The 19,364-nt window shown below is 39.6% G+C and overlaps 1 protein-coding gene and 1 long non-coding RNA gene across 2 annotated transcripts; one reads left to right on the plus strand and one right to left on the minus strand.

Moving 5' to 3' along the window:
- The first annotated feature begins 8,960 nt into the window (after positions 1 to 8,960).
- On the plus strand, positions 8,961 to 16,129 carry LOC144091043 (Golgi phosphoprotein 3-like). Its single transcript, XM_077623042.1, has 5 exons — positions 8,961 to 9,391; positions 9,770 to 9,901; positions 11,544 to 11,658; positions 11,728 to 11,888; positions 13,582 to 16,129. The coding sequence occupies exons 1-5, from the start codon at positions 9,182 to 9,184 to the stop codon at positions 13,843 to 13,845; spliced, it is 882 nt and encodes a 293-aa protein (XP_077479168.1). The 5' UTR covers positions 8,961 to 9,181; the 3' UTR covers positions 13,846 to 16,129.
- Positions 16,130 to 17,234: 1,105 nt separating this feature from the next.
- LOC144091089 (uncharacterized) lies at positions 17,235 to 18,434 on the minus strand. Its single transcript, XR_013305612.1, has 2 exons — positions 18,012 to 18,434; positions 17,235 to 17,626 (listed from the first exon to the last, which is right to left on the minus strand). It is a non-coding gene; the product is annotated as an uncharacterized LOC144091089 (long non-coding RNA).
- Between the last annotated feature and the right edge of the window lie 930 nt (positions 18,435 to 19,364).

Genomic DNA, 19,364 nt, shown 5'->3' on the forward strand with positions numbered 1-19,364 from the left:
GTCACTAGTCAGACATTTTGTATTTGGTCCGGAAAGTTCATTTCAATAGTGTAAATAAATATTATATTTTTCTGCTGTCAAGTGATTCAAATTTGTAATCATGATGAACAGCCTACAGTCCATAGTTAACTTCAAATCAATCAATTTTACAATATAATTATAGCTCAGGATCATTTAGCTTGTGGAAGCACTTAACTCATTCACTGCCATCGACGGTTATTCATTTATCCATGTTCCGTACAACTTATCCATACAAGAGTCGCGGGGGATGCCAGAGCCTATCCCAATCAACAATGGGCAGCAGGGGGGGGGCACCCTGAATTGGTTGCCAGCCAATCTCAGTGTACAATCAAACAGACAATAAATCATTCTCACAATCATACCACTGCTGAGTGGGAATCGAACCCAGACTGCTCGCACCAAAGTCAGGCAGAAGAATTATTGCACCCACGGTTACACGTAGATATCAAATTCATTTCACCTGGAAAGACTAGAATTGAGTCATTACGTTTTCATGTCATTGATGGTGGGAGATGTTCAATGACTGCAAAACCCTCATTCAAATTGGATTGGAGGTCTATCAACGTCAATGTCATTAATTAGGTAATACTTATATATACACTTTAAAAACTTTTTTTTAAATTGTTTGACCCGCTTCTGCATTTGATTTTTCTGAAGAGAAAAAAAGTTTGGACACACCTGGTCTAACCATTGTTTGAATCCCATTTAAATTACTTACCAGTTCATTCCAAATATGCAAAATAAACAATGTCGCTAAATGAGTAAGTAGTTTCATAATGGAAAATTTGATCAAGCATTCTTTTAATAAATCAAAAGCATTTTTTTAAATCACTTACAAACTACAAATTTTAACAGTTGTTTTTCCTCCTGCAAACAATATATGAAGTGCACTATTTCCATCAACAGCAATGGTACATTTAATACTAGCATGTTGTACGATGGAGCATTACAACCTAATGTTGAACAGGTTGAGTTTGGCAGGTCTCCAGGGGTGCACGTTAAATCGAGAAGGCACTGAATGGCGGGGGGTCACATGACCCCAGGCATAGGCGCCTCATCGAGTGTGCGTTTGTGTTAAAGCCCTCAAGCATTCGCCTTGGTAAGCAGATGGCGATTGAGATCAAAAAGGTCTACACGCTCTCCTCATCAAATTCACTTTGACTTATCCACCTATCGAATCGCGCGTTTAAGGACCCTGAAAATCTCAGAGCACATGAACTATTCATCTGCTCAGAATTAGCATTTCAACAAATAAATGGACGTCCCATCGGCCCCCCACTCGTCGGTAACGAAAACTGGGTAGTAAGTGCATTGACCTTAGTTCATAGAGTAAACACTATCATTCACAAACGGACTTCAAAGCGTCCAAACTTTTTTTCTCCAAGGCCTGCTTTCAGAAAAATCAGAGGATGCGAGGACCAACTTGAAATCATTTGACTTTTATTTGTTAAATAGTAGAAATCAGGAAAAATACTGATCATGTTTTTAAGATGTTTTTTTAAGCATTAACTCACTGGTTGCTCCTTTTAGAGTTGAAATTATGAAAACATTCTCTGTCAGCGCCATATAAACAGTTGACAAACAAAAATAGAGTTTTGGGGTGAAAACCTGACTTCTCCACTCTCGAACACTAGGTGGCGGTGATCATGCTACAAAATATATACCGTATTTTCTTGCATATTAGTCGTATTTGTAACTAAAAAAATAATGACTGAATTAAGGGTACGGCTTAAATGCGCACAATACTTACAGCGTTGCTATAGTCTTTCGCCAGTAGATGTCGGCATATTAACATTTACTATTTGTTATTTCCTGTTTTGCAGTAAGAAAACAACCATTAGTGGATGAATTACTAACTTCCCTATGATATTGACCCTAATAATGTGCTTTTAATTCATACCGTATCTCAGAAATTCCACATGCGGTGATTTTTCTTAAGATGTTCCCTTCAAAGTAACGGATTTGTACTCCCTATTAAAACCATGAATATAAAAAGGTGAAAATTGGGAATCAGGGGGTGGCTTATACGCGAGAAATTGTGAAATTCAACGATTTTAAGCCCATTTTAAGGGTGCGCCTTATACGTATGGGCGGCTTATAAGCGAGAAAATACTGTATTTAGGGACTCAAACAAAAAAGGGCATTTCTTGTTCCAGGCCCTTTTTTATCCCAATTTGCTATTTTTGCAAGAGTCCCAGGACTTGACAACAAACCCACGCATGTGTAAACATGTTTCAACGTTAGACAAAATGGTCTGTACAGGGTGACACGATAAAGGTGCAGACTGGCAATAAAAGCAATAAAAAAGAGAGAAAAAACACTGGAAAACCCCAGACAGGAATCCTAACACCAACAGTCAAATGTTCAAATGCACTGGCGTCACACTAACAACTCCAGCTGTTGCGTGACTTGTAGAGTTGCTGGCTTTACTTTCCCCATTGTGCCTGTTCTGTTACACACACGTTTGCGCACCTGTGAACATTAAACACGGTGACACGTGTGTGCATTACATGTATGTCTGAATCCTCAACGCAGGACCTGCAGAGGGGTCCCATTGTTTCAAGACTTCCTGCCGGGCCAAAGAGGCCGAACAGAGGAAGGGGAGGATCACAGGAAGAATCTTTTCAAGTAAAAACTTTTGCGATCCAACTGGAATGGAAAGTGGAACAAATCTCACAAAATCAGACTGCAATTATATTTGAAAATAACTCGACAAATGAGACAATGACCTCATTCAGTCAAGGGGGAAAAGTCTACTATCAATCCATTGGCTGATCTGTGAACTTTCTGCATCGCATTCAAAGCTTGCATTGTCTCAGCCATGAAGGATAAAATGACTTCTTTCAGCCTTTACCAGCAGCTCATTGTGGTGTTTATTATACGCGCCGCCTTCTACGGCTCAAGGGCGAACCACTTCCCATTATTGTACAGCATTTGGTCCGAGGAGACAAAGTGTTCACCCAAAAATTGCTGATGGTGGAGAGACTACAACTTCAACTGGGCTGGAGGAATAGATTGACTGTTGCATGTTTTTGTTGTGACAATTATCATATGCTGTTATGTCTGGGATTTTTTTTAAACAATATTTCCTTATGCTAACTCCAATGTTGTGAAAATATCAATAAAATTTGACAAAACTGCAGAATGAACACAAGGCTAATGCTAAATTGTGAGCGACTACATTTGGTCAATTATATCACTTTTGTCCTATAATCTGGCATTCAACCTATAAAAGGTAACACAAAATCCCTCTGTCACGATTTTTTATTTTCCCTTTCCTGCTGTTTATGCTAACATAATCATTTCTACAAACATGCCCAATAAAGTTAAAAATCAACAAAAGGGACCAAAGTGGCCCGGGGGCCAAATCTGGCCCGCTGCATCATTTTGTGTGGCCCGGGAAAGTAAATCATGGGTGCCGACTTTCTGTTTTAGGATCAAATTAAAATGAAGAGTATAGATGTATATTAAATTTCCTGATTTTCCCCCTTTTAAATCAATAATTGTATTTTTTTAATCCTTTTTTCTGTGTTTTTAGTTCTAAAATCATTTTGTAAAATCTAAAAATATATTTTTAAAAAAGCGAAAATAAACATTGTTTTAGATCTATAAAAAACTGAATATTCAGGGCTTTTAATCCATTCTTTTAATCCATTTATATAAAAAAAAAGTCTATCTAAGTTTATCTAAAATGGTCCGGCCCACATGAAATCAAGTTGACGTTAACGCGGCCCGCGAACCAACCCGAGTCTGACACCCCTGGTCTATAGTCACGATTTTTTACACACTAATTAAATGGTAGAAGCTTGTCAAAAAGTATTAAAAAATTAAAAAAAATCAAGACTCACACAGATCCATAACTGTCGCAATTATGCTTTTTTTTGTTACGGCGCATCTGCATAGTTGAAACCAATGACGTAATCATAGGTAAGGATGCCGCCAAATGGTGCATGACACAATGGAAAACAGTAGTCAAAACTCGTTGACTTTATCGCGCAACGAGTCGTTATATGACATTGAAAGTGAGCCAGAGGAGGAAATATGTCCCTGAGAACATGATTCCAGGGGAAAGAAAAAAAAAACACCATAACACGGCACAAGTGAGTGAGCGAGAAGATAGATCTTAGCGGCTGCTCCACTTTCTATGTGCTTAATCCATTCAGCTCACCTATTGTTCTGATTGAGGGACAAAAAAAGGCTGGAGAAATTTCCTTCACAACACGTATTAACCGTTTTTCCAATAAAAATGATTGAAATTCTAGAAAAATAAACTGAAACGGTCCACCACAACAATGAAACTACACGGATTTGCCTCTGCATCACTTCCGATGAGTACGCATTTTCTTTTTATTTTACAAAAAAGGTCTACAGGTTGTTGCTCAGTCAACTCCAATCTATTGAGTTCAGTCAAGTACCCCTTGTGTTGACAGTTGGCCTGTTATGGTAATGTAGGATTGATTAAAAACTATATAGATGATTCGTGATCATAATCAGATTAATAACGGCATTAATAGGCCTCATAGGTGTGTGCATGCCCATAACTCACAATAATTGCGCTTTACGTTAGTTGGAGTCTATTAACTTGCAAATAGTTATGGTTTAATATTTTGTTTTAACATCTTAACATTACTGATAGTAAACTTTGATTTATAGCTTCATGACAGTTAAGAATGCTCCTAGCGTGGGAAAATGTTCACGGGTCAAGTTGGAACATCGATGCTTATTCAATTTTTTTTGAATGCATGGTGCGCTATATTGCCCAGAGCCATGAAAAAAACATGCACGCTTTACCGGGAGAGGCTTTTTTTAAAAATTGTCCCATGATTTCAACAATCTGTGGGCAATCTGCTTGTTAAAACCAAACATACAATCCTGACTCTGCTTCATCTCAACGTTAGCTTTTCGAATATTATCTACCATTAAACATAATTACGTCCCCGTCCACCACTGTTTTGCGCGAGAGGGTCTGTAATTCACTTGAGCTAGGTTAACTGTAAGCAAAGCTCTCACGTTCTCTCTCATTGGGGTGTTGTCTTGAAAGAGCGTTCGCATGTGGATGTGTGTGCGTCTTACATAGAAAGGGGTCGCCAGGGGTCAAGCCTTTTGCCCACTCCTAAAACAGGAAATGGCTCCAATATGGGCGGCCTCCCCGAAAGCTCCGGGGAGCCATTGAGGGCTTGCTCCTCGTCCACACCAGGTCTCCATCGCCATCAGAGGGAGCGCACATGACCTAAGTGAAAAATACAGATGTTCTGTTCGGCCCATTTGAAACTGTAGAAGCCCTGCTGGGCTTCACGGGGATATCATATTTAATTCAAAGTGGCAGCGAAGACACTGAAGATCAACATCTCATTTTCTGAACTGCTTTATCCTCACTAGGGTCGCTGGTAATGTTCCCTCTAAGCTGCGCGCGCGCAATTGTGCACTACTCTCGTCTTCTCTGTGCACAGCAAATCATATGGAGCGCACAAAATAAAATCCCTTATTTTTTTTAGCTGTGAGGCCAATGCGCGATGTATATGTTTTAAAAGGTACATCGATTTTCCATTCTGCTTATCCTCACTAGGGTTGTGGGCAATGTTCTCTCTAAGATGTGTGCGGGGGCAATTACGCACTACTCTCGTCTTCTCTGCGCACAGCAAATCATATGGAGCGCACAAAATAAAATTCCCTTTTTTTTTTTTTTTTAGCTGTAAGGCCAACGTGCGAACCATTCATCCGCCGGGCCGCCCATTCATAGATATTAATCATTACATTTTATTATTGCTAAATCATTTATGTGTAGTAGACATACACCTGCTTATGGCAGGTGTGATACTGGTGTGTGCCCATAGCGAGCAATGATGATGTTGCTCACACCGGTACTCAGCGTGCTCAGGGAGGTTGTCTTTCTGCCCAGACAAACAAAAATTTAGCGGGAACATTGGTCGCTGGTATTTTATGTGTATTTTTTCCCTGGAAAGTTTGTTGTACCAGTACATTATATGTAATATATCTCGGGATTATTTTGTTGTTTGTCCCCATCAACTCTCAATGCTATTGACAGTTATAGATCTGAAATCCATTTCAATTGGTTGACATTGCGTGATGATGTTTCACTGCCATTGTTGGCGATAGACGTCCAATCAACATTGATTAAATGATCGCTGCCAACCCTCCCAGTCAAGGTGGAGTGGACGTCTATCGCCGACAATGGCAGACAATGGGTAAAAAACAAAAAAATAGATGAATACATTGCAAATACGCAGTTATAGACATCAAATCAATTTCAATTGTAAAGACTGACATTGAGTGATCATCAAATCCATTTCAATTTGCTGACATTTTGTGATGACATTTCACTGCCATTGACGGCAATAGACATCCAATCCAGTTAGACTAAGGGGCTGGAAGCAATTAAATCCCATCAGAGGCCTGGGTTCAATTCCCACGTGTGAATTACATCAGGAAAGGCATCTGGCATAAAACTTTCCACGCCAAAACAATCATGCCAATCAACCGTTTCGCTGTGGCAACCCTTGAGGCAAAAGCCTTAAAGGAATGGATGGAGAAGTGTGTCAATACTTTTATTTATAAAAGGGCAAATATTATGCTTGCACTGTATGTGATTAACTTTTTTTCCATTGAGCTCCACGGGGTGCAAGTCAAATTATTTGGCTCCAGCACCCCCTGCGACCCTGAGGATAAAGGGGTTCAGCAAATGAGATGAGATATGAGATTCCTCGTCTGTGGAGATTACGCCACTTCAATACATTTGACCAGAAAGGGTTCAAATTGAGTCAAAGTGTGAGGTTTTTTTTTATTACTCGTGATGTCATTTCCAGAATTGAAGTGTTGGCAGTGATTGACTAAAAACGAACAAAAACAAAGACAGACGTACCTGAACAGATGATAATGTTCATATTTGATATAGTTTGAGGCAGCAGCGTTTAAAGAACAGAGTGAAATGAATTATTTAGGAGCTAGACTGCCGCCATGTGCTGAAAAATGGTAATTGCACGTGATATATTATCACTACGTACTTAAATGTTGGTCATTTAGCTACTTTAACTTTAAGCCATATAGCATGAGTATCCACTCCTCTGGTTTTCATTCCAAACGATGAAAAGGACACATTGTCACCGATCTGGTGTCTTAAACATGTAATTGGCTGATTGGCGTCAGCTGCTGCTGGTTTCAGAAGAAACCTCATTGGTTAAAATGTTTGTCCTGGATCAGTTGAAATAAAATCTGTGGAATAGTTTGGACATCCCTTCCTTATAGTTCAGGGGTGGGCAAACCATTCCAAAAATGCCATTGAGAAGGCACCTTTTCCCCAATCTGGTGTCCTACAAGTGCAATCAGTGGATTGCAGTCAGGTGCTTCTTGTTTCCTGCAGAAATCTCATTGGTTAAACTGTCTGTGCTATATTGGTTGGAACCAAAACCTGCACCCACAGTGGCCCTCAAGGATGAGTTTTGCCCATCCCTGTTATAGTTAATTCATTTTCTGAACCGCTTTATTCCATACCTGTCAACCTCTGCCGATAACTGCCCTTATAAATGATTATGATTCCCCTTACAAACCCCCCCAAAACCTTACAAACACCGTACGAGTCGTACGGTGTTTGTAAGGGGAATCATAATCATTTATAAGGGCAGTTATCTGCAGAGGTTGACAGGTATGTTACTCTCATTTGGGTCACGGGGGTGTTGGAGCCTATCCCAGCTGACTTCGGGCCAGAGGCGGGGGACAACACCCTGAATCGTTGGCCAGGTGATACCAGGGCACAAGCAGATGGACAAGCATTCACACACACACACATTGCAATTTAGAGTGTCCAATTAGCCTACCAAGCATGTCTTTGGAATGTGGGAGGAAACCGGAGTACCCGGAGCAAAACCACACAGGCATACAAACTCCACACAGGCGGACCGACCTGGATTTGAACCCAGGACCCAGGTGAGGCTGACGTGCTAACCACTCAGGACGCCTCAACGCTTCTATTGGTGCCTTATACGGCTCCCGAGCCATAGGTTCCTTACTCCTGGACTTAAGTGTTGCTCATTTCAAAATAAAAGCAACCAAAATGAATATAACCTCCATTACGGAATATAAACAAATCTTAGCTAACATAGGCCAACATTAAAACCAGAAACTGTTCTGGATTCTACTACACAGTTAAATAATAAACCAAAATAACAATTTAAAAGGCCATTAATATTTACGTAATTTTTATTACCATATTTATTTGAGTATAACACGCACCCCTGTATAACGCGCACCCATAATTTGTGGCTAAAATTTTGTATATTTTTTTTTCTCAGCTCACACCAAGGAAGGTAACTGGCAAATGCTGAACACGTCGCCATGGCAAAACATTTATTCACAACATATGGTACAGAAACCAGGAAAAACAAACTACCGGTATGAACAACATTCTCAAATGGATTTTTTTTTTAAAATCCTTAAAGTCTAATTCATCATTATAATATTTAATTTTTTTCTAAGTCTGATTCATCATCAGATTCAACAAACAATTCATTCCATTCTTCTTGAGTTATTTTGCCCCGGCCACTAGAATAGGCTCTCGCGCTCCATCTGGCGGACAAAGACGGGTCTTACATCTCCCAATTTAACGGCTGCCGAGGGGACTTTTTCACCGGCGGAGGGCAGTGTTTCACCGGATTTCGTGTATAACGCGCACCCGAACTTTTTTTTCATACAAAATTTTGAGCGTTATAGTACTCAAATAAACACGGTATAATTGCCGCCAGTTAAAATATTTCTTTTAGATATCACTGAACTAGTCCACCTCTGGGACACTCCAGCCTAAAATGTGGTTTATGTACAAATTTTGTTTTCGTCATAGAGAAATGTGCTCGTTTAGGGATTTCCGACGGCATTGAAGGCAACAAAAATGTGTACGCGTTCCGTTCATGCCAGCAAATCAAGCAGCCTCCCCCCCGCCCTCTCCACCATGTTGGATGGATCAGGAAGTAGGCAGCGGAGTGAGTCGAAGAAGCTCGAATGATCCGACGTCTTAGCGGCTTGCTCTGTTAGTCCTCCTGCCCCTGCACACATTCACCTCCTCTGAACATTCGGCGTACATGCTGGGCGACCTCCTGCTCGCTCGAGGCAGCCATTCTCCCCCTCATTCGACCGTTTCACAGCGGCAGACATGGCTTCTCTGACTCAGAGAACCTCGGGCCTCGTCCAGCGGCGGACCGAGGCCACCCGTAGCGCCACCACCGACAAGGAGAGAGAGCCCGACGGCGAGGAGGACGACGCACGTCGCGGCGAGGAGGACGAGGACGACAAGGGAGACTCAAAAGAGACCCGGCTAACGCTCATGGAAGAAGTGCTACTCCTGGGCCTCAAGGACCGAGAGGTGAGTTCTTGTTTTGATTCAAATCCGTCACCTAGCTCGTCTTGTTAGCACCCGAGCTAACAGGACATTAGCAAATGTCAACAAAGATAACTTGAACGTCTTCTTGGTCGCTTAACGACCATGACAGTACGACCTTTAATTTCACATTGCACGAAATGCGTAAATAAAAATGGTAGTTATTTCCTTCACCAAGTGGTTACGTAGTTACTTTGTGACAGTTTTTTTGACAACTTGGCACGGTTTAGGCGACTCTTAACCAACACGTCAGCGTACGGACAAACAAGCGCACCTTTTTATTTTGCCTTCGGTAACATTTCTTCGCCCTTTTCCACCCCTTTCCCTCCCCTTCTCTCCCGATTTCAACCGACTCCTCCTCAGGGTTATACGTCGTTTTGGAACGACTGCATTTCTTCTGGCCTCCGAGGCTGCATGTTGATCGAGCTGGCTCTCCGGGGGAGACTACAGCTGGAGGCCTGCGGCATGAGGAGGAAAAATCTGCTCTCGAGAAAGGTCCATCCCGTAAACATGAATCTTCACCTAACTTAAAACATCACCGATGTGTGCTTAAAATGGCTCCCAAACGAGGGTTTAGCCAAATGTTGTCATTTCTCCGTAAGTATAGATAGACCAGTACTGACAGCGATAATACCCACTGAGGATAATGCTTCTAAAATGTTCTTAGCCCTATATAGGTTCACACAAAGTGGAAATAATTTTTTTGTCACCACCTAAATTTGAGTGTGTAAGCAACATGGAAATCCACATTCTGGCACTGATGCAACACATGCTGCCAAATGCTGTTTTGTAGTCACACTAGTGTCCTGATTCGATACTCAAGTTTTGGTATCAGACCCCGACAGGGTAATTTTTGGACTATTGTACAATATCAAATTTGGTCAGGAGATCAGGTCCAACCGAGTATTTTCATTTGTTTCTAATACCATGGTACTTTTGGCTGCTCTAAATCAAACCACACGGCAAACATGTCTACTGAGGGACACCTCTTATCTTGAGAAAAAATGACCGTAACAGAGCATCGTGTAATATTTTGCGCAACCACTTTCAGTGACGATGACAAAGCAGCTAATTAAATACTTTTTTTAAATTCACATGACTTCCTCTGCCACATGACTCCCTGTCTATGTAATATCTCTAGTAGGTTATGTAGCTAAATTAGCCAAACTAAATCCATACTCCTATTACACTTTCAGCTTGTCCCGAGATGGGTCGTTACAGCTAATCAACTATATATATATCTATATATTACATCAGGTAACATTCATCTACAGTCATACCTCTACTTACGAATGCATCTAGGTATGAAATTTTCAGGTAACGAAAGCTTTTTATATGCATATGAGTGCCTCGAGATACGAAAAAGATCCAAGTTAGGAAATCCCCCAAAAAGTAAATAAATTTCCATATCCGTTATTTTATTTTGAAAATATTGTCTCAGATGCATTGATTCTCACTTTAGAACCTTGCTACACTCTACTGGGCTCTCATAGGCTGTCTCACAACAACCACTATTCATGTTTCGAGATTCTCTCTTATATACCTGTCAACCTCGGCTAAATGTTCCCCTTATTAAGTGAGAAAAACCGAACAAATGCAAATTCAAATGCTTCAACACGGATAGATTTTGTATGCTTGTTATTCATTTTAAGACATAAGTAATTAATTTTATTATAATTTTCTCTCAATTTTGTGTTTTTCACATTTTTCATACACAATTGGGACACATTGACCAATTTTAAAGGGTTTAGTTGGTAGTTGTGTGAGGAGCGTGGAACGAATTAGAGAATTTACATATAAAGTACTGCTCTACTTACGAAATTTTCAAGTTATGAAAAAAATTCCGTAAGTAGAGGTACGACTTTATTTTCCTTGCTGCCTATGTAATATTACGTAAAATGACGTAACATTTTTCTAACATGGTATTAGATAGTTTTGCGACTTCAATTGGCTGATATTACGAGTTTTTCTCGTTCCAGCCATGTGTAACACTTGGATCGTCTGTCACGCATGAAAGCCTTTGTATGGCTTTGAGGTATACAACGCACAAAGTCCAACGTGTTCCCTCTCATCCAGGATGTGAGCAACCTTGTTCAAATACATGCAAAGGCATCTTTTTTTCCCATTGTTTGCCAAGGTGATCTGCAAGTCTGACGCGCCAACTGGAGACGTGCTTTTGGACGAGGCCTTGAAGCACATTAAGGAGACGCAGCCTCCCGAGACAGTCCAGAGCTGGATCGAGCTGTTAAGTGGTGAGGTGGCGAAAAATTGAATAAAACAGGATGACTTTTCCCTCTGGGTTAACTTTGTGATTATTTCAGGTGAAACATGGAGTCCCTTTAAGCTGCACTACCAACTGAGGAATGTCCGAGAACGTCTGGCCAAAAACCTGGTGGAGAAAGGCGTCCTTACGACAGAGAAACAGAACTTCCTGCTTTTTGACATGACCACGCATCCGCTCACCAACAGCACCATCAAACAGGTTCAAAAACTAGCAATACTAAGTCATAGTGATAGATATGTAATGATTAAAAAATGACAGTACAAATGTTATTTTACATGTAGAAAATAATAAGGGACTCTTTCTCTCTATATATATATATATATTTGTATATGTGTGTGTGTGTATATATATGTGTATATATATATATATATATATATATATATGTGTGTGTGTGTGTATATATATGTATTTGTATTTATATTTTTTTTTACCATTTATGGCCATTCCATCCAAGGGACAAGGGAACTCCCGCCTTTTTTTACAAAAACAATTCTGGTTGTGACATCACAACCAGAATTGTTCCTGTTTTTAAATTCACATAATGAATCATTAGTTTTTTCAATCCCAATGCTTGCTTGAAGAGTCGTGGGCTTGAAATGGAACATATTTACCATTCTGTAGATCCGATGTGAATGGAGCCCAAGATACTTGCATGTCGTGCTCTCCATGCACGTTATGTGGCATCAGCTTCCGGTTTGAATTTGTACGGTATAATTTCACATTCTTCCGGACTTCCTCCTCTGACCCACTTTCAATTTCGTATTCCAACATGCCACATGATAAACATTCTTTCCGTTGAGTCATACATCCTTTTACCCACTGTTGAATCACGTCATGAATTTTTATTTTGTGCAATTTCAGTAATTTTGGATCTGTTAGTTTTGGTATCGTATTTACTCGCATATAAGCCACATTTGTCGGACAATAAATGATGACTGAATCGAGAGTACAGCTTACATGCGCATAAAAAGACATGCACAAAACTGCAAGGTGATAAAGACGAAACGCCATAATGCTATACAATGCGGCCAATAGGGTCATTTATTTTAAAGTAGAGAAAACATAAACAGACAAAACTATTAGCGAATTAGCTTAGCGTTACAGTCTTCGTTAATAGCGCTGACAGCCTTTATATGAATTCCAAGAAATTGACAGTGCATGGCATTCTTCTCCGCGAACGCGGTACAGTCAACTTTTGGACGAACATTGAAAATTCGGCTGTAAACGTTCACGATACTCCATGGAAAGGAACTACAACTCTAACTACAAGTATAGGACTCCAAGCTAAGGACCCTGAGCTGCCCACTTAGGTGCCTGAACAAATAGAAACAATATATTAACCTGCCTTTTAATGGAAAACGTAGGAAATGTATAACATTGTGAAATTGTAATTTCTGTTATTAAAAAGCATCAGGTTTTCATCAAGATAGATATTACTTTTTTCAAATTGAATAAATTGATATTTTGCATTTACAAAGATAGGTATATTAACTTCCTTATGATATTGACCCTAATAATGTGCTTTTGATTCATACAGTCTCTCAGAATTACCACGTGCGATGATTTTTCTTAAGATTTTCCCTTCAAAGTTACACATTTGTACTCCCTATTAAAACCATGAATATGGAGGAGAAAAATATGAATCGGGGCGGCTTATACGCGAGAAATTGTAAAATTCAAAAAAATTTATGGCAATTTCAAGGGTGCTGCTTATGTGCGGGGGCAGCTTGTATGCCAGGAAATACGATAGTTTAGTGTTGATTTGATCATTTAATTGGTGTTTAATACATCTGTAATAGTGGGACTTGAATATGCACGTTCCACCTTTCACAATCGAGCAAAAGTATCACATAATCTCAACTGAATGTTTTTTGTTTTTTTTTGCCGACAGCGGCTGGTGAAGAAAGTCCAGGACTCGGTTCTTGAGAAGTGGGTGAACGACCCCCACCGCATGGACAAGCGCCTCCTGTCTCTGATCTTGCTGGCCCACTCGTCGGACGTGCTGGAGAACGCTTTCGCGCCTCTCCAAGATGAGCAGTACGACTTGGGAATGAAGAGGGTCCACACGCTCTTGGAGCTGGAGCCCGAGAAGGAGAGCGCCAAGCCTGGTGTTAATGAACTCATGTGGGCGGTAGTGGCCGCTTTCACCAAATGAGGAGGAGAACCCCTTTTTTGTTGCTTTTTTTTTGTTTTATTTTTTTCCCAATTTGGTTCTTATTTTTTTTTATTTCATTTTTTTTTTCCTCAAGCGGGCGATGCCGTTGGACCCTGATTTGTTACGGAAGGACTTAAAACGAGACTTAAAAGAGACAATCTAATTCAGGTCAGGGGGGAGACATTTTGTGCAGTCCATCTTGTTGTGAGTATCCCAGTGCAATCCTTATTGGTGGCAGGCTTCACCTGGTCCAGATTAGGCCGCAAAGTCAACGGACACTACAGTGCACACGCAGGGGTGTTGCCACAGTGACTATGAAGGAAGCTTCTTCCGGTTCAGACGCAGAAGGTCAAGCCAATCAGGCGAATGACTATGGGAAGCCGTTTGAACGTAGAGTTGCTGTCCCTTGATATTGAAGTCATGTCCTCGTAAGCTTTTTTTGTCCTCACAAGACAGGAATTAAAGTACTGTAATTTTGGACAATAAGTCGCAGTAGCCAATAATACACGATGAAAGGGGGGGAGGAGTGCACAAGTCGCACTTAAGTATAAATTTTGGGGGGCAGTTTTTTTTTTTTTAAACCAAGAACAAACATACCTAATGTGATAGTAAAATAGAGAACAACAGACAAAATAGGAAACTTAATGTAACATATTAAAACCTTTTTGGATAACTATAACCTTAAAAAAACAACATAAGATGTTGGCGGTCAGAGGGTGAAAAAATTAAAAGACATAAGTCGCAGGCCCAGCCTAACAAATGAAAAAGGTGCAATTTATAGTCCGGTAAATACAGATGGCTTTCCACCAATGACCTATCCCACAATGACGTTCCATGTTTTTTTTTGTGCTTTTTTCTTTTCCTCTGATACAGAATCAGGCGTCCACTTGAACGTCTTGTAGTACGCCATTTAGCAAATGTTTTTTGCACAGTTGGTTGGTGATGGAGGGGAGGGGTTCACCCCATCAAAGATGGAAAATATAATATCATAAACTTTTTTATCTACAGCTACATACGTGATTCATTCCGCCAAACAGCGAGGTTGAGGCAGCTATCTCGCTTATTAATTATTATTTACTGATTTACCTGCCATAATCGTCGCTACAATGTTTTACTTTCCAGGTTTACGCACACCATGACTGACTGCTTGAAGTTACTAAACAAAACCCCCAAAGTCCAACAGCCAGCATCAACTCACACCTATGATTAAAATAAAATAAAAAAAAATAGAGGTGCATCTGATGATATTAGCATATGGTAAAATACTTCATTTATTTCACTAGATCAATTTAACTTTTGTCTTGTGTCCAGGTCAAAATTGGCCCATTTTTAAGTTAGTAAAAATGTCATTTTTACATACCCGGACTTAAAACAAACCAACTTTTTCTGAAAAATATGCTCTGCCAAGGGTTACTAGATCAAGTTGCATTAAATTGGATCCAAGTTTATAGCATTATACAAGGATTAAAAAGTAGTTGTATATGCAAAAAGGTAGATTCCAACCAGTGTATTTAATTTAGATTTTTTTTGCTCTAAATTCACATTTTTGTTACTGCATTATTTGAATAATTCAGAGGGTCCTGTAGGTAGTGCCAGTTATACAAGACTGTCGTTAGTGCTAGTTGCTTCGTTTTAGAATGTGCACAAAACAGCCAGTCTCTTATTTGAAGGAAGAAAAAAAACAGGAAACCATTATTCACTTTTTAAATCATGCTGAAATTACTGCTTTCTACCATGTTTTAATTCATTGTGATGAACCTCAAAATGATACGATTTCAATATTAACATGCAAACTTACTGATAAAAAAAAACATGGCCGGTATATTTTATTTTAAGGCATTTTTTCCCCATTAAATCTGGACTTGGGAGGTTCCGCTGTACTCATTTGGTATTTTCCCTTTCCTGCTGTTTATGCTAACATAATCATTTCTACAAACATGCCCAATAAAGTTAAAGATCAACAAAAGGGACCTCAATTTTGCGATAAATGTATGGTGCGGTGCTGACAAAGTTAGGTGAAGCTTTCCTTCTATTCCTGCACTGCTCCACCCAAAAGGTGAAAAAAAATGGTTGATAGCATGCAACCGGCTATGTAGCTTCACAGCAAGAGGACGGCGTTATCGTCTATAATCATTCTAATGATTATTAGTAGTCGTTAGGTGTACGAGCTAATGAAATTGTACAAAAAGATAAAGGGATCTTCTGTCCGGTCTTCTCTCTCTCTGTATGCTTTTGTATAACCACATCAAAATAAAGTAAAGGATTCTTTAAGTGCCTGAATTTAGCTCACGGTGCTCTGGTGCATTATTTTAGAATTTAGATGTTTTTGTGTGTGAAGACATGCTTGTGGAAGATGTTATTTTCATTGCTGTGGTATTTTTGACCTTTATAAGGGACTCATTGGCTTCCATTGACACCACTAGACGACTAGGAGGGGCTATTAAATGAAAGATAATTTATAGAAACAAAAAAAATGACATTTTTCCAAATTCTCTTTTTGAGCCTCTTAATAGCAAACTTTTTTTAAATTTTTAAATGTATTTACAGTAGTGCAGTGAAAGAGTAGATATCATGTCCATATCAGTGTTCTGAGAACAAAGGTTCAATCCTGGTGGATTTCAGGGGTTTGCATGATCTTGTGTCTGTGTGGATTTTCTCTGGGTGCTGTTTTCCTCCTATATGCCAAAAACGTAGGCTCGGTGAACACTTAGGTTTTCCCTCGGGGTGAGCGTGAATGACAATTTGTCTCAGTGTGCCCTACGATTGGCTGGCGACCAATTTAGGGTAACCCCGCTTGCCCAAAGTCAAAAGCGGTAGGCTCCAGCACCCCCACAACCAATGTTCCCTCTATTTTTTTGTTTGTCTGGGCAGAAAGACAACCTCCCTGAGCACACTGAGTACCGGTGTGAGCAACATCATCATTGCTCGCTATGGGCACACACCAGTATCACACTTGCCATAAGCAGGTGTATGTCTACTACACATAAATGATTTAGTAATAATAAAATGTAATGATTAATATCTATGAATGGGCGGCCCGGCGGATGAGTGGTTCGCGCGTCGGCCTCACAGCTAAAATAAATAAATAAATAAAAATTTAAAAAATGGGGATTTTATTTTGTGCGCTCCATATGATTTGCTGTGCGCAGAGAAGACGAGAGTAGTGCGCAATTGCGCACGCGCGCAGCTTAGAGGGAACATTGCCCACAACCCTAGTGAGGATAAGCAGAATGGAAAATGAATGTACTTTTTAAAATATATAAAAAGAGGGAGAAGATAAAATATGTTTTATCTTTTATGTAAGAAAACCAAGAAATATAATAAAGTGGCAATACCAGTAAAGGTGAGACTATTACCATAACTAAAGGCAATAATAAAAACACGGGACACCAAGTACATTTCATTTTTATTTGCCAACCATAGCGGGAAAAATATATTGATAAGGGATGGGTTAACATTTGTATTTCGGCACCTCTTGCCGGGTTGTATGAAGTCGGATGCCCCTCCTTTGGCCGATCCTGATGTTGGGCTGCAAATCCTCCAATGCGCATCATGGACCGCCAAGTTAGCGCTTCTTTTGCTTCTCACATTTTCTTTGTACATCCTCCACGGAGCCCCGCGTCATTTCATCATGTACCGCTAGACTTGACCGGGCGCTTGCAGTCCTCGGTTCGGGTCTTCAAGCGGTAGCACATCCGGTAGAGGTGGTCTCCCATGTAGCGTAGCTCCAGGCCGATGCTGATGGCAGTGGAGGGTGGGAGTACAGGAATGTTGCTTGTCACTGTTGGAAAACATTAAGAAATAGTCAACTACTATTACTAGTAAAAAAAAATGGTGACGCTATTATTGTCTGTTGTTAGCAGGGATAGGCTCCAGCACCCCCGGCCCTCGTGAGAAGCAATTTGGAAAATGAATAACCCCGCCTACTTCCCGTTGTTGGTAAGGATAGGCTCCAGCACCCCCGTGATCTTATATACCCTATGTACTACCTATGTACTACATTCCTGTCTGTGTATTGTATAGAAATTTCAGTGTCTAATAGAAAAAATCTTCGGCTCCAAAATAGTTTATACCAAGTGCCGAGGTTTATAGTAAATAACACCACACGTTAAAATATTTTTTAAAAATGCTAAAGACAAGCATTTCAAATAATCAAAACCACTCACCTCGGCCTGACATGTTTTTTTAAGCGTGTCTTCACTTCAGTAAATGAGGACAATCAAATTGTAGAGTCTCAAATCTTCTTGTCTTCAGTCAATGTCAACAAGTAGAATCTGAACGACTATACATAGCCGGCAAGTTTTTATAGAACCCGTTATAGATATAACAAAAAAGAAGAACGAATGTCAAGCGCCGTAAGTGACCGGCGGCCATCTTGGATCAGAAATTTAGTATATGGTAGGCTCTATTATACTATTTTAAAATAAAAGGCCCGATTGTCTATAAAGTTACATCTAGCAAAAAGCTCCGATGCAAAATGGTCGACAACGGAGAACCCTCGTTCCCTTTGGCTAAAATGCACGCATCAGGTAGTTGGTAATTATTAATTATATCTACGGTAGTGGCGGCGTCTCAATGAGGAAGCGCCATCAGGCACACGGATATAGCATTTTGAACAAATCACCGCACTGAATCCGCCACCTTGGATGTGTCGAACCCGCCCCTTATTTTTGCAGCATCCAGTTTAGCCCTATTCCAGTGAGTGAATTTTGGTGGCGAGTATAGAAATATATTGATGTTGTTATATAAATTTATTGAAATGTTTTCTTAATTTAAAAAGGTCCATATTCATGAGCGACACGCGTATTCGAGGAGATGCAACACATTCAACATGGCGGCCTAATTTAGGGATCACGGCAAGGGAGATGTAGGTAGGATGAAGATATATGTCTATGCTCAGTACGGTAATTTCCACTGAACGTCACACACATGCTCGTCAACCTTGTTTATTGAAAGTCACATGATTTGGTTGAAAGGTTTTGAAAGTTACTATTCTCCAGAATGTTATACAATCTCTATTTTGCAGTATATTCTAATAAGTATAATTGTCTAATGAAATTTGTTTGATTTGCTACCTGTCTATTGTGTGTGTATGTATGTATATGTATATATACACACACATACATATATAAATATATTAGGAAATTCACGGACCGCCACTGATATATATATATATATATATATATATATATATATATATATATATATATATATATATATATATATATATATACATATATATATAAATTTGTCAATAAATTTTATTCCATTACTAATTAAAAAAGCTCAATTTCTAGGAAATTCACGGACCGCCACTGATATATATTTATATATATATATATATATATATATATATATATATATATATATATATATATATATATAAATCACTGACATTTTATGTGTACAATAGATGATTTTAATGGAAAAGTATAGTCTTAATATAGGTACAAGAAACAAGGGATTGTAATCTTCTAAAATCTGATTTTAACTGTCAAATGTAGTTTTACCAGTGGCGG

The sequence above is a fragment of the Stigmatopora argus genome, chromosome 16 (assembly GCF_051989625.1).
Source record: "Stigmatopora argus isolate UIUO_Sarg chromosome 16, RoL_Sarg_1.0, whole genome shotgun sequence".
Lineage (NCBI taxonomy): Eukaryota > Metazoa > Chordata > Actinopteri > Syngnathiformes > Syngnathidae > Stigmatopora > Stigmatopora argus.

What these genes read in the sequence shown, in the direction of transcription:
- LOC144091043 (XM_077623042.1), top strand. Translation starts at nt 9,182, where the DNA reads ATGGCTTCTCTGACTCAGAGAACCTCGGGCCTCGTCCAGCGGCGGACC. An exon ending in AAAATCTGCTCTCGAGAAAG is followed by an intron (nt 9,902 to 11,543) that starts GTCCATCCCGTA and finishes TTGTTTGCCAAG; the next exon opens with GTGATCTGCAAGTCTGACGC. An exon ending in CTGGATCGAGCTGTTAAGTG is followed by an intron (nt 11,659 to 11,727) that starts GTGAGGTGGCGA and finishes TGATTATTTCAG; the next exon opens with GTGAAACATGGAGTCCCTTT.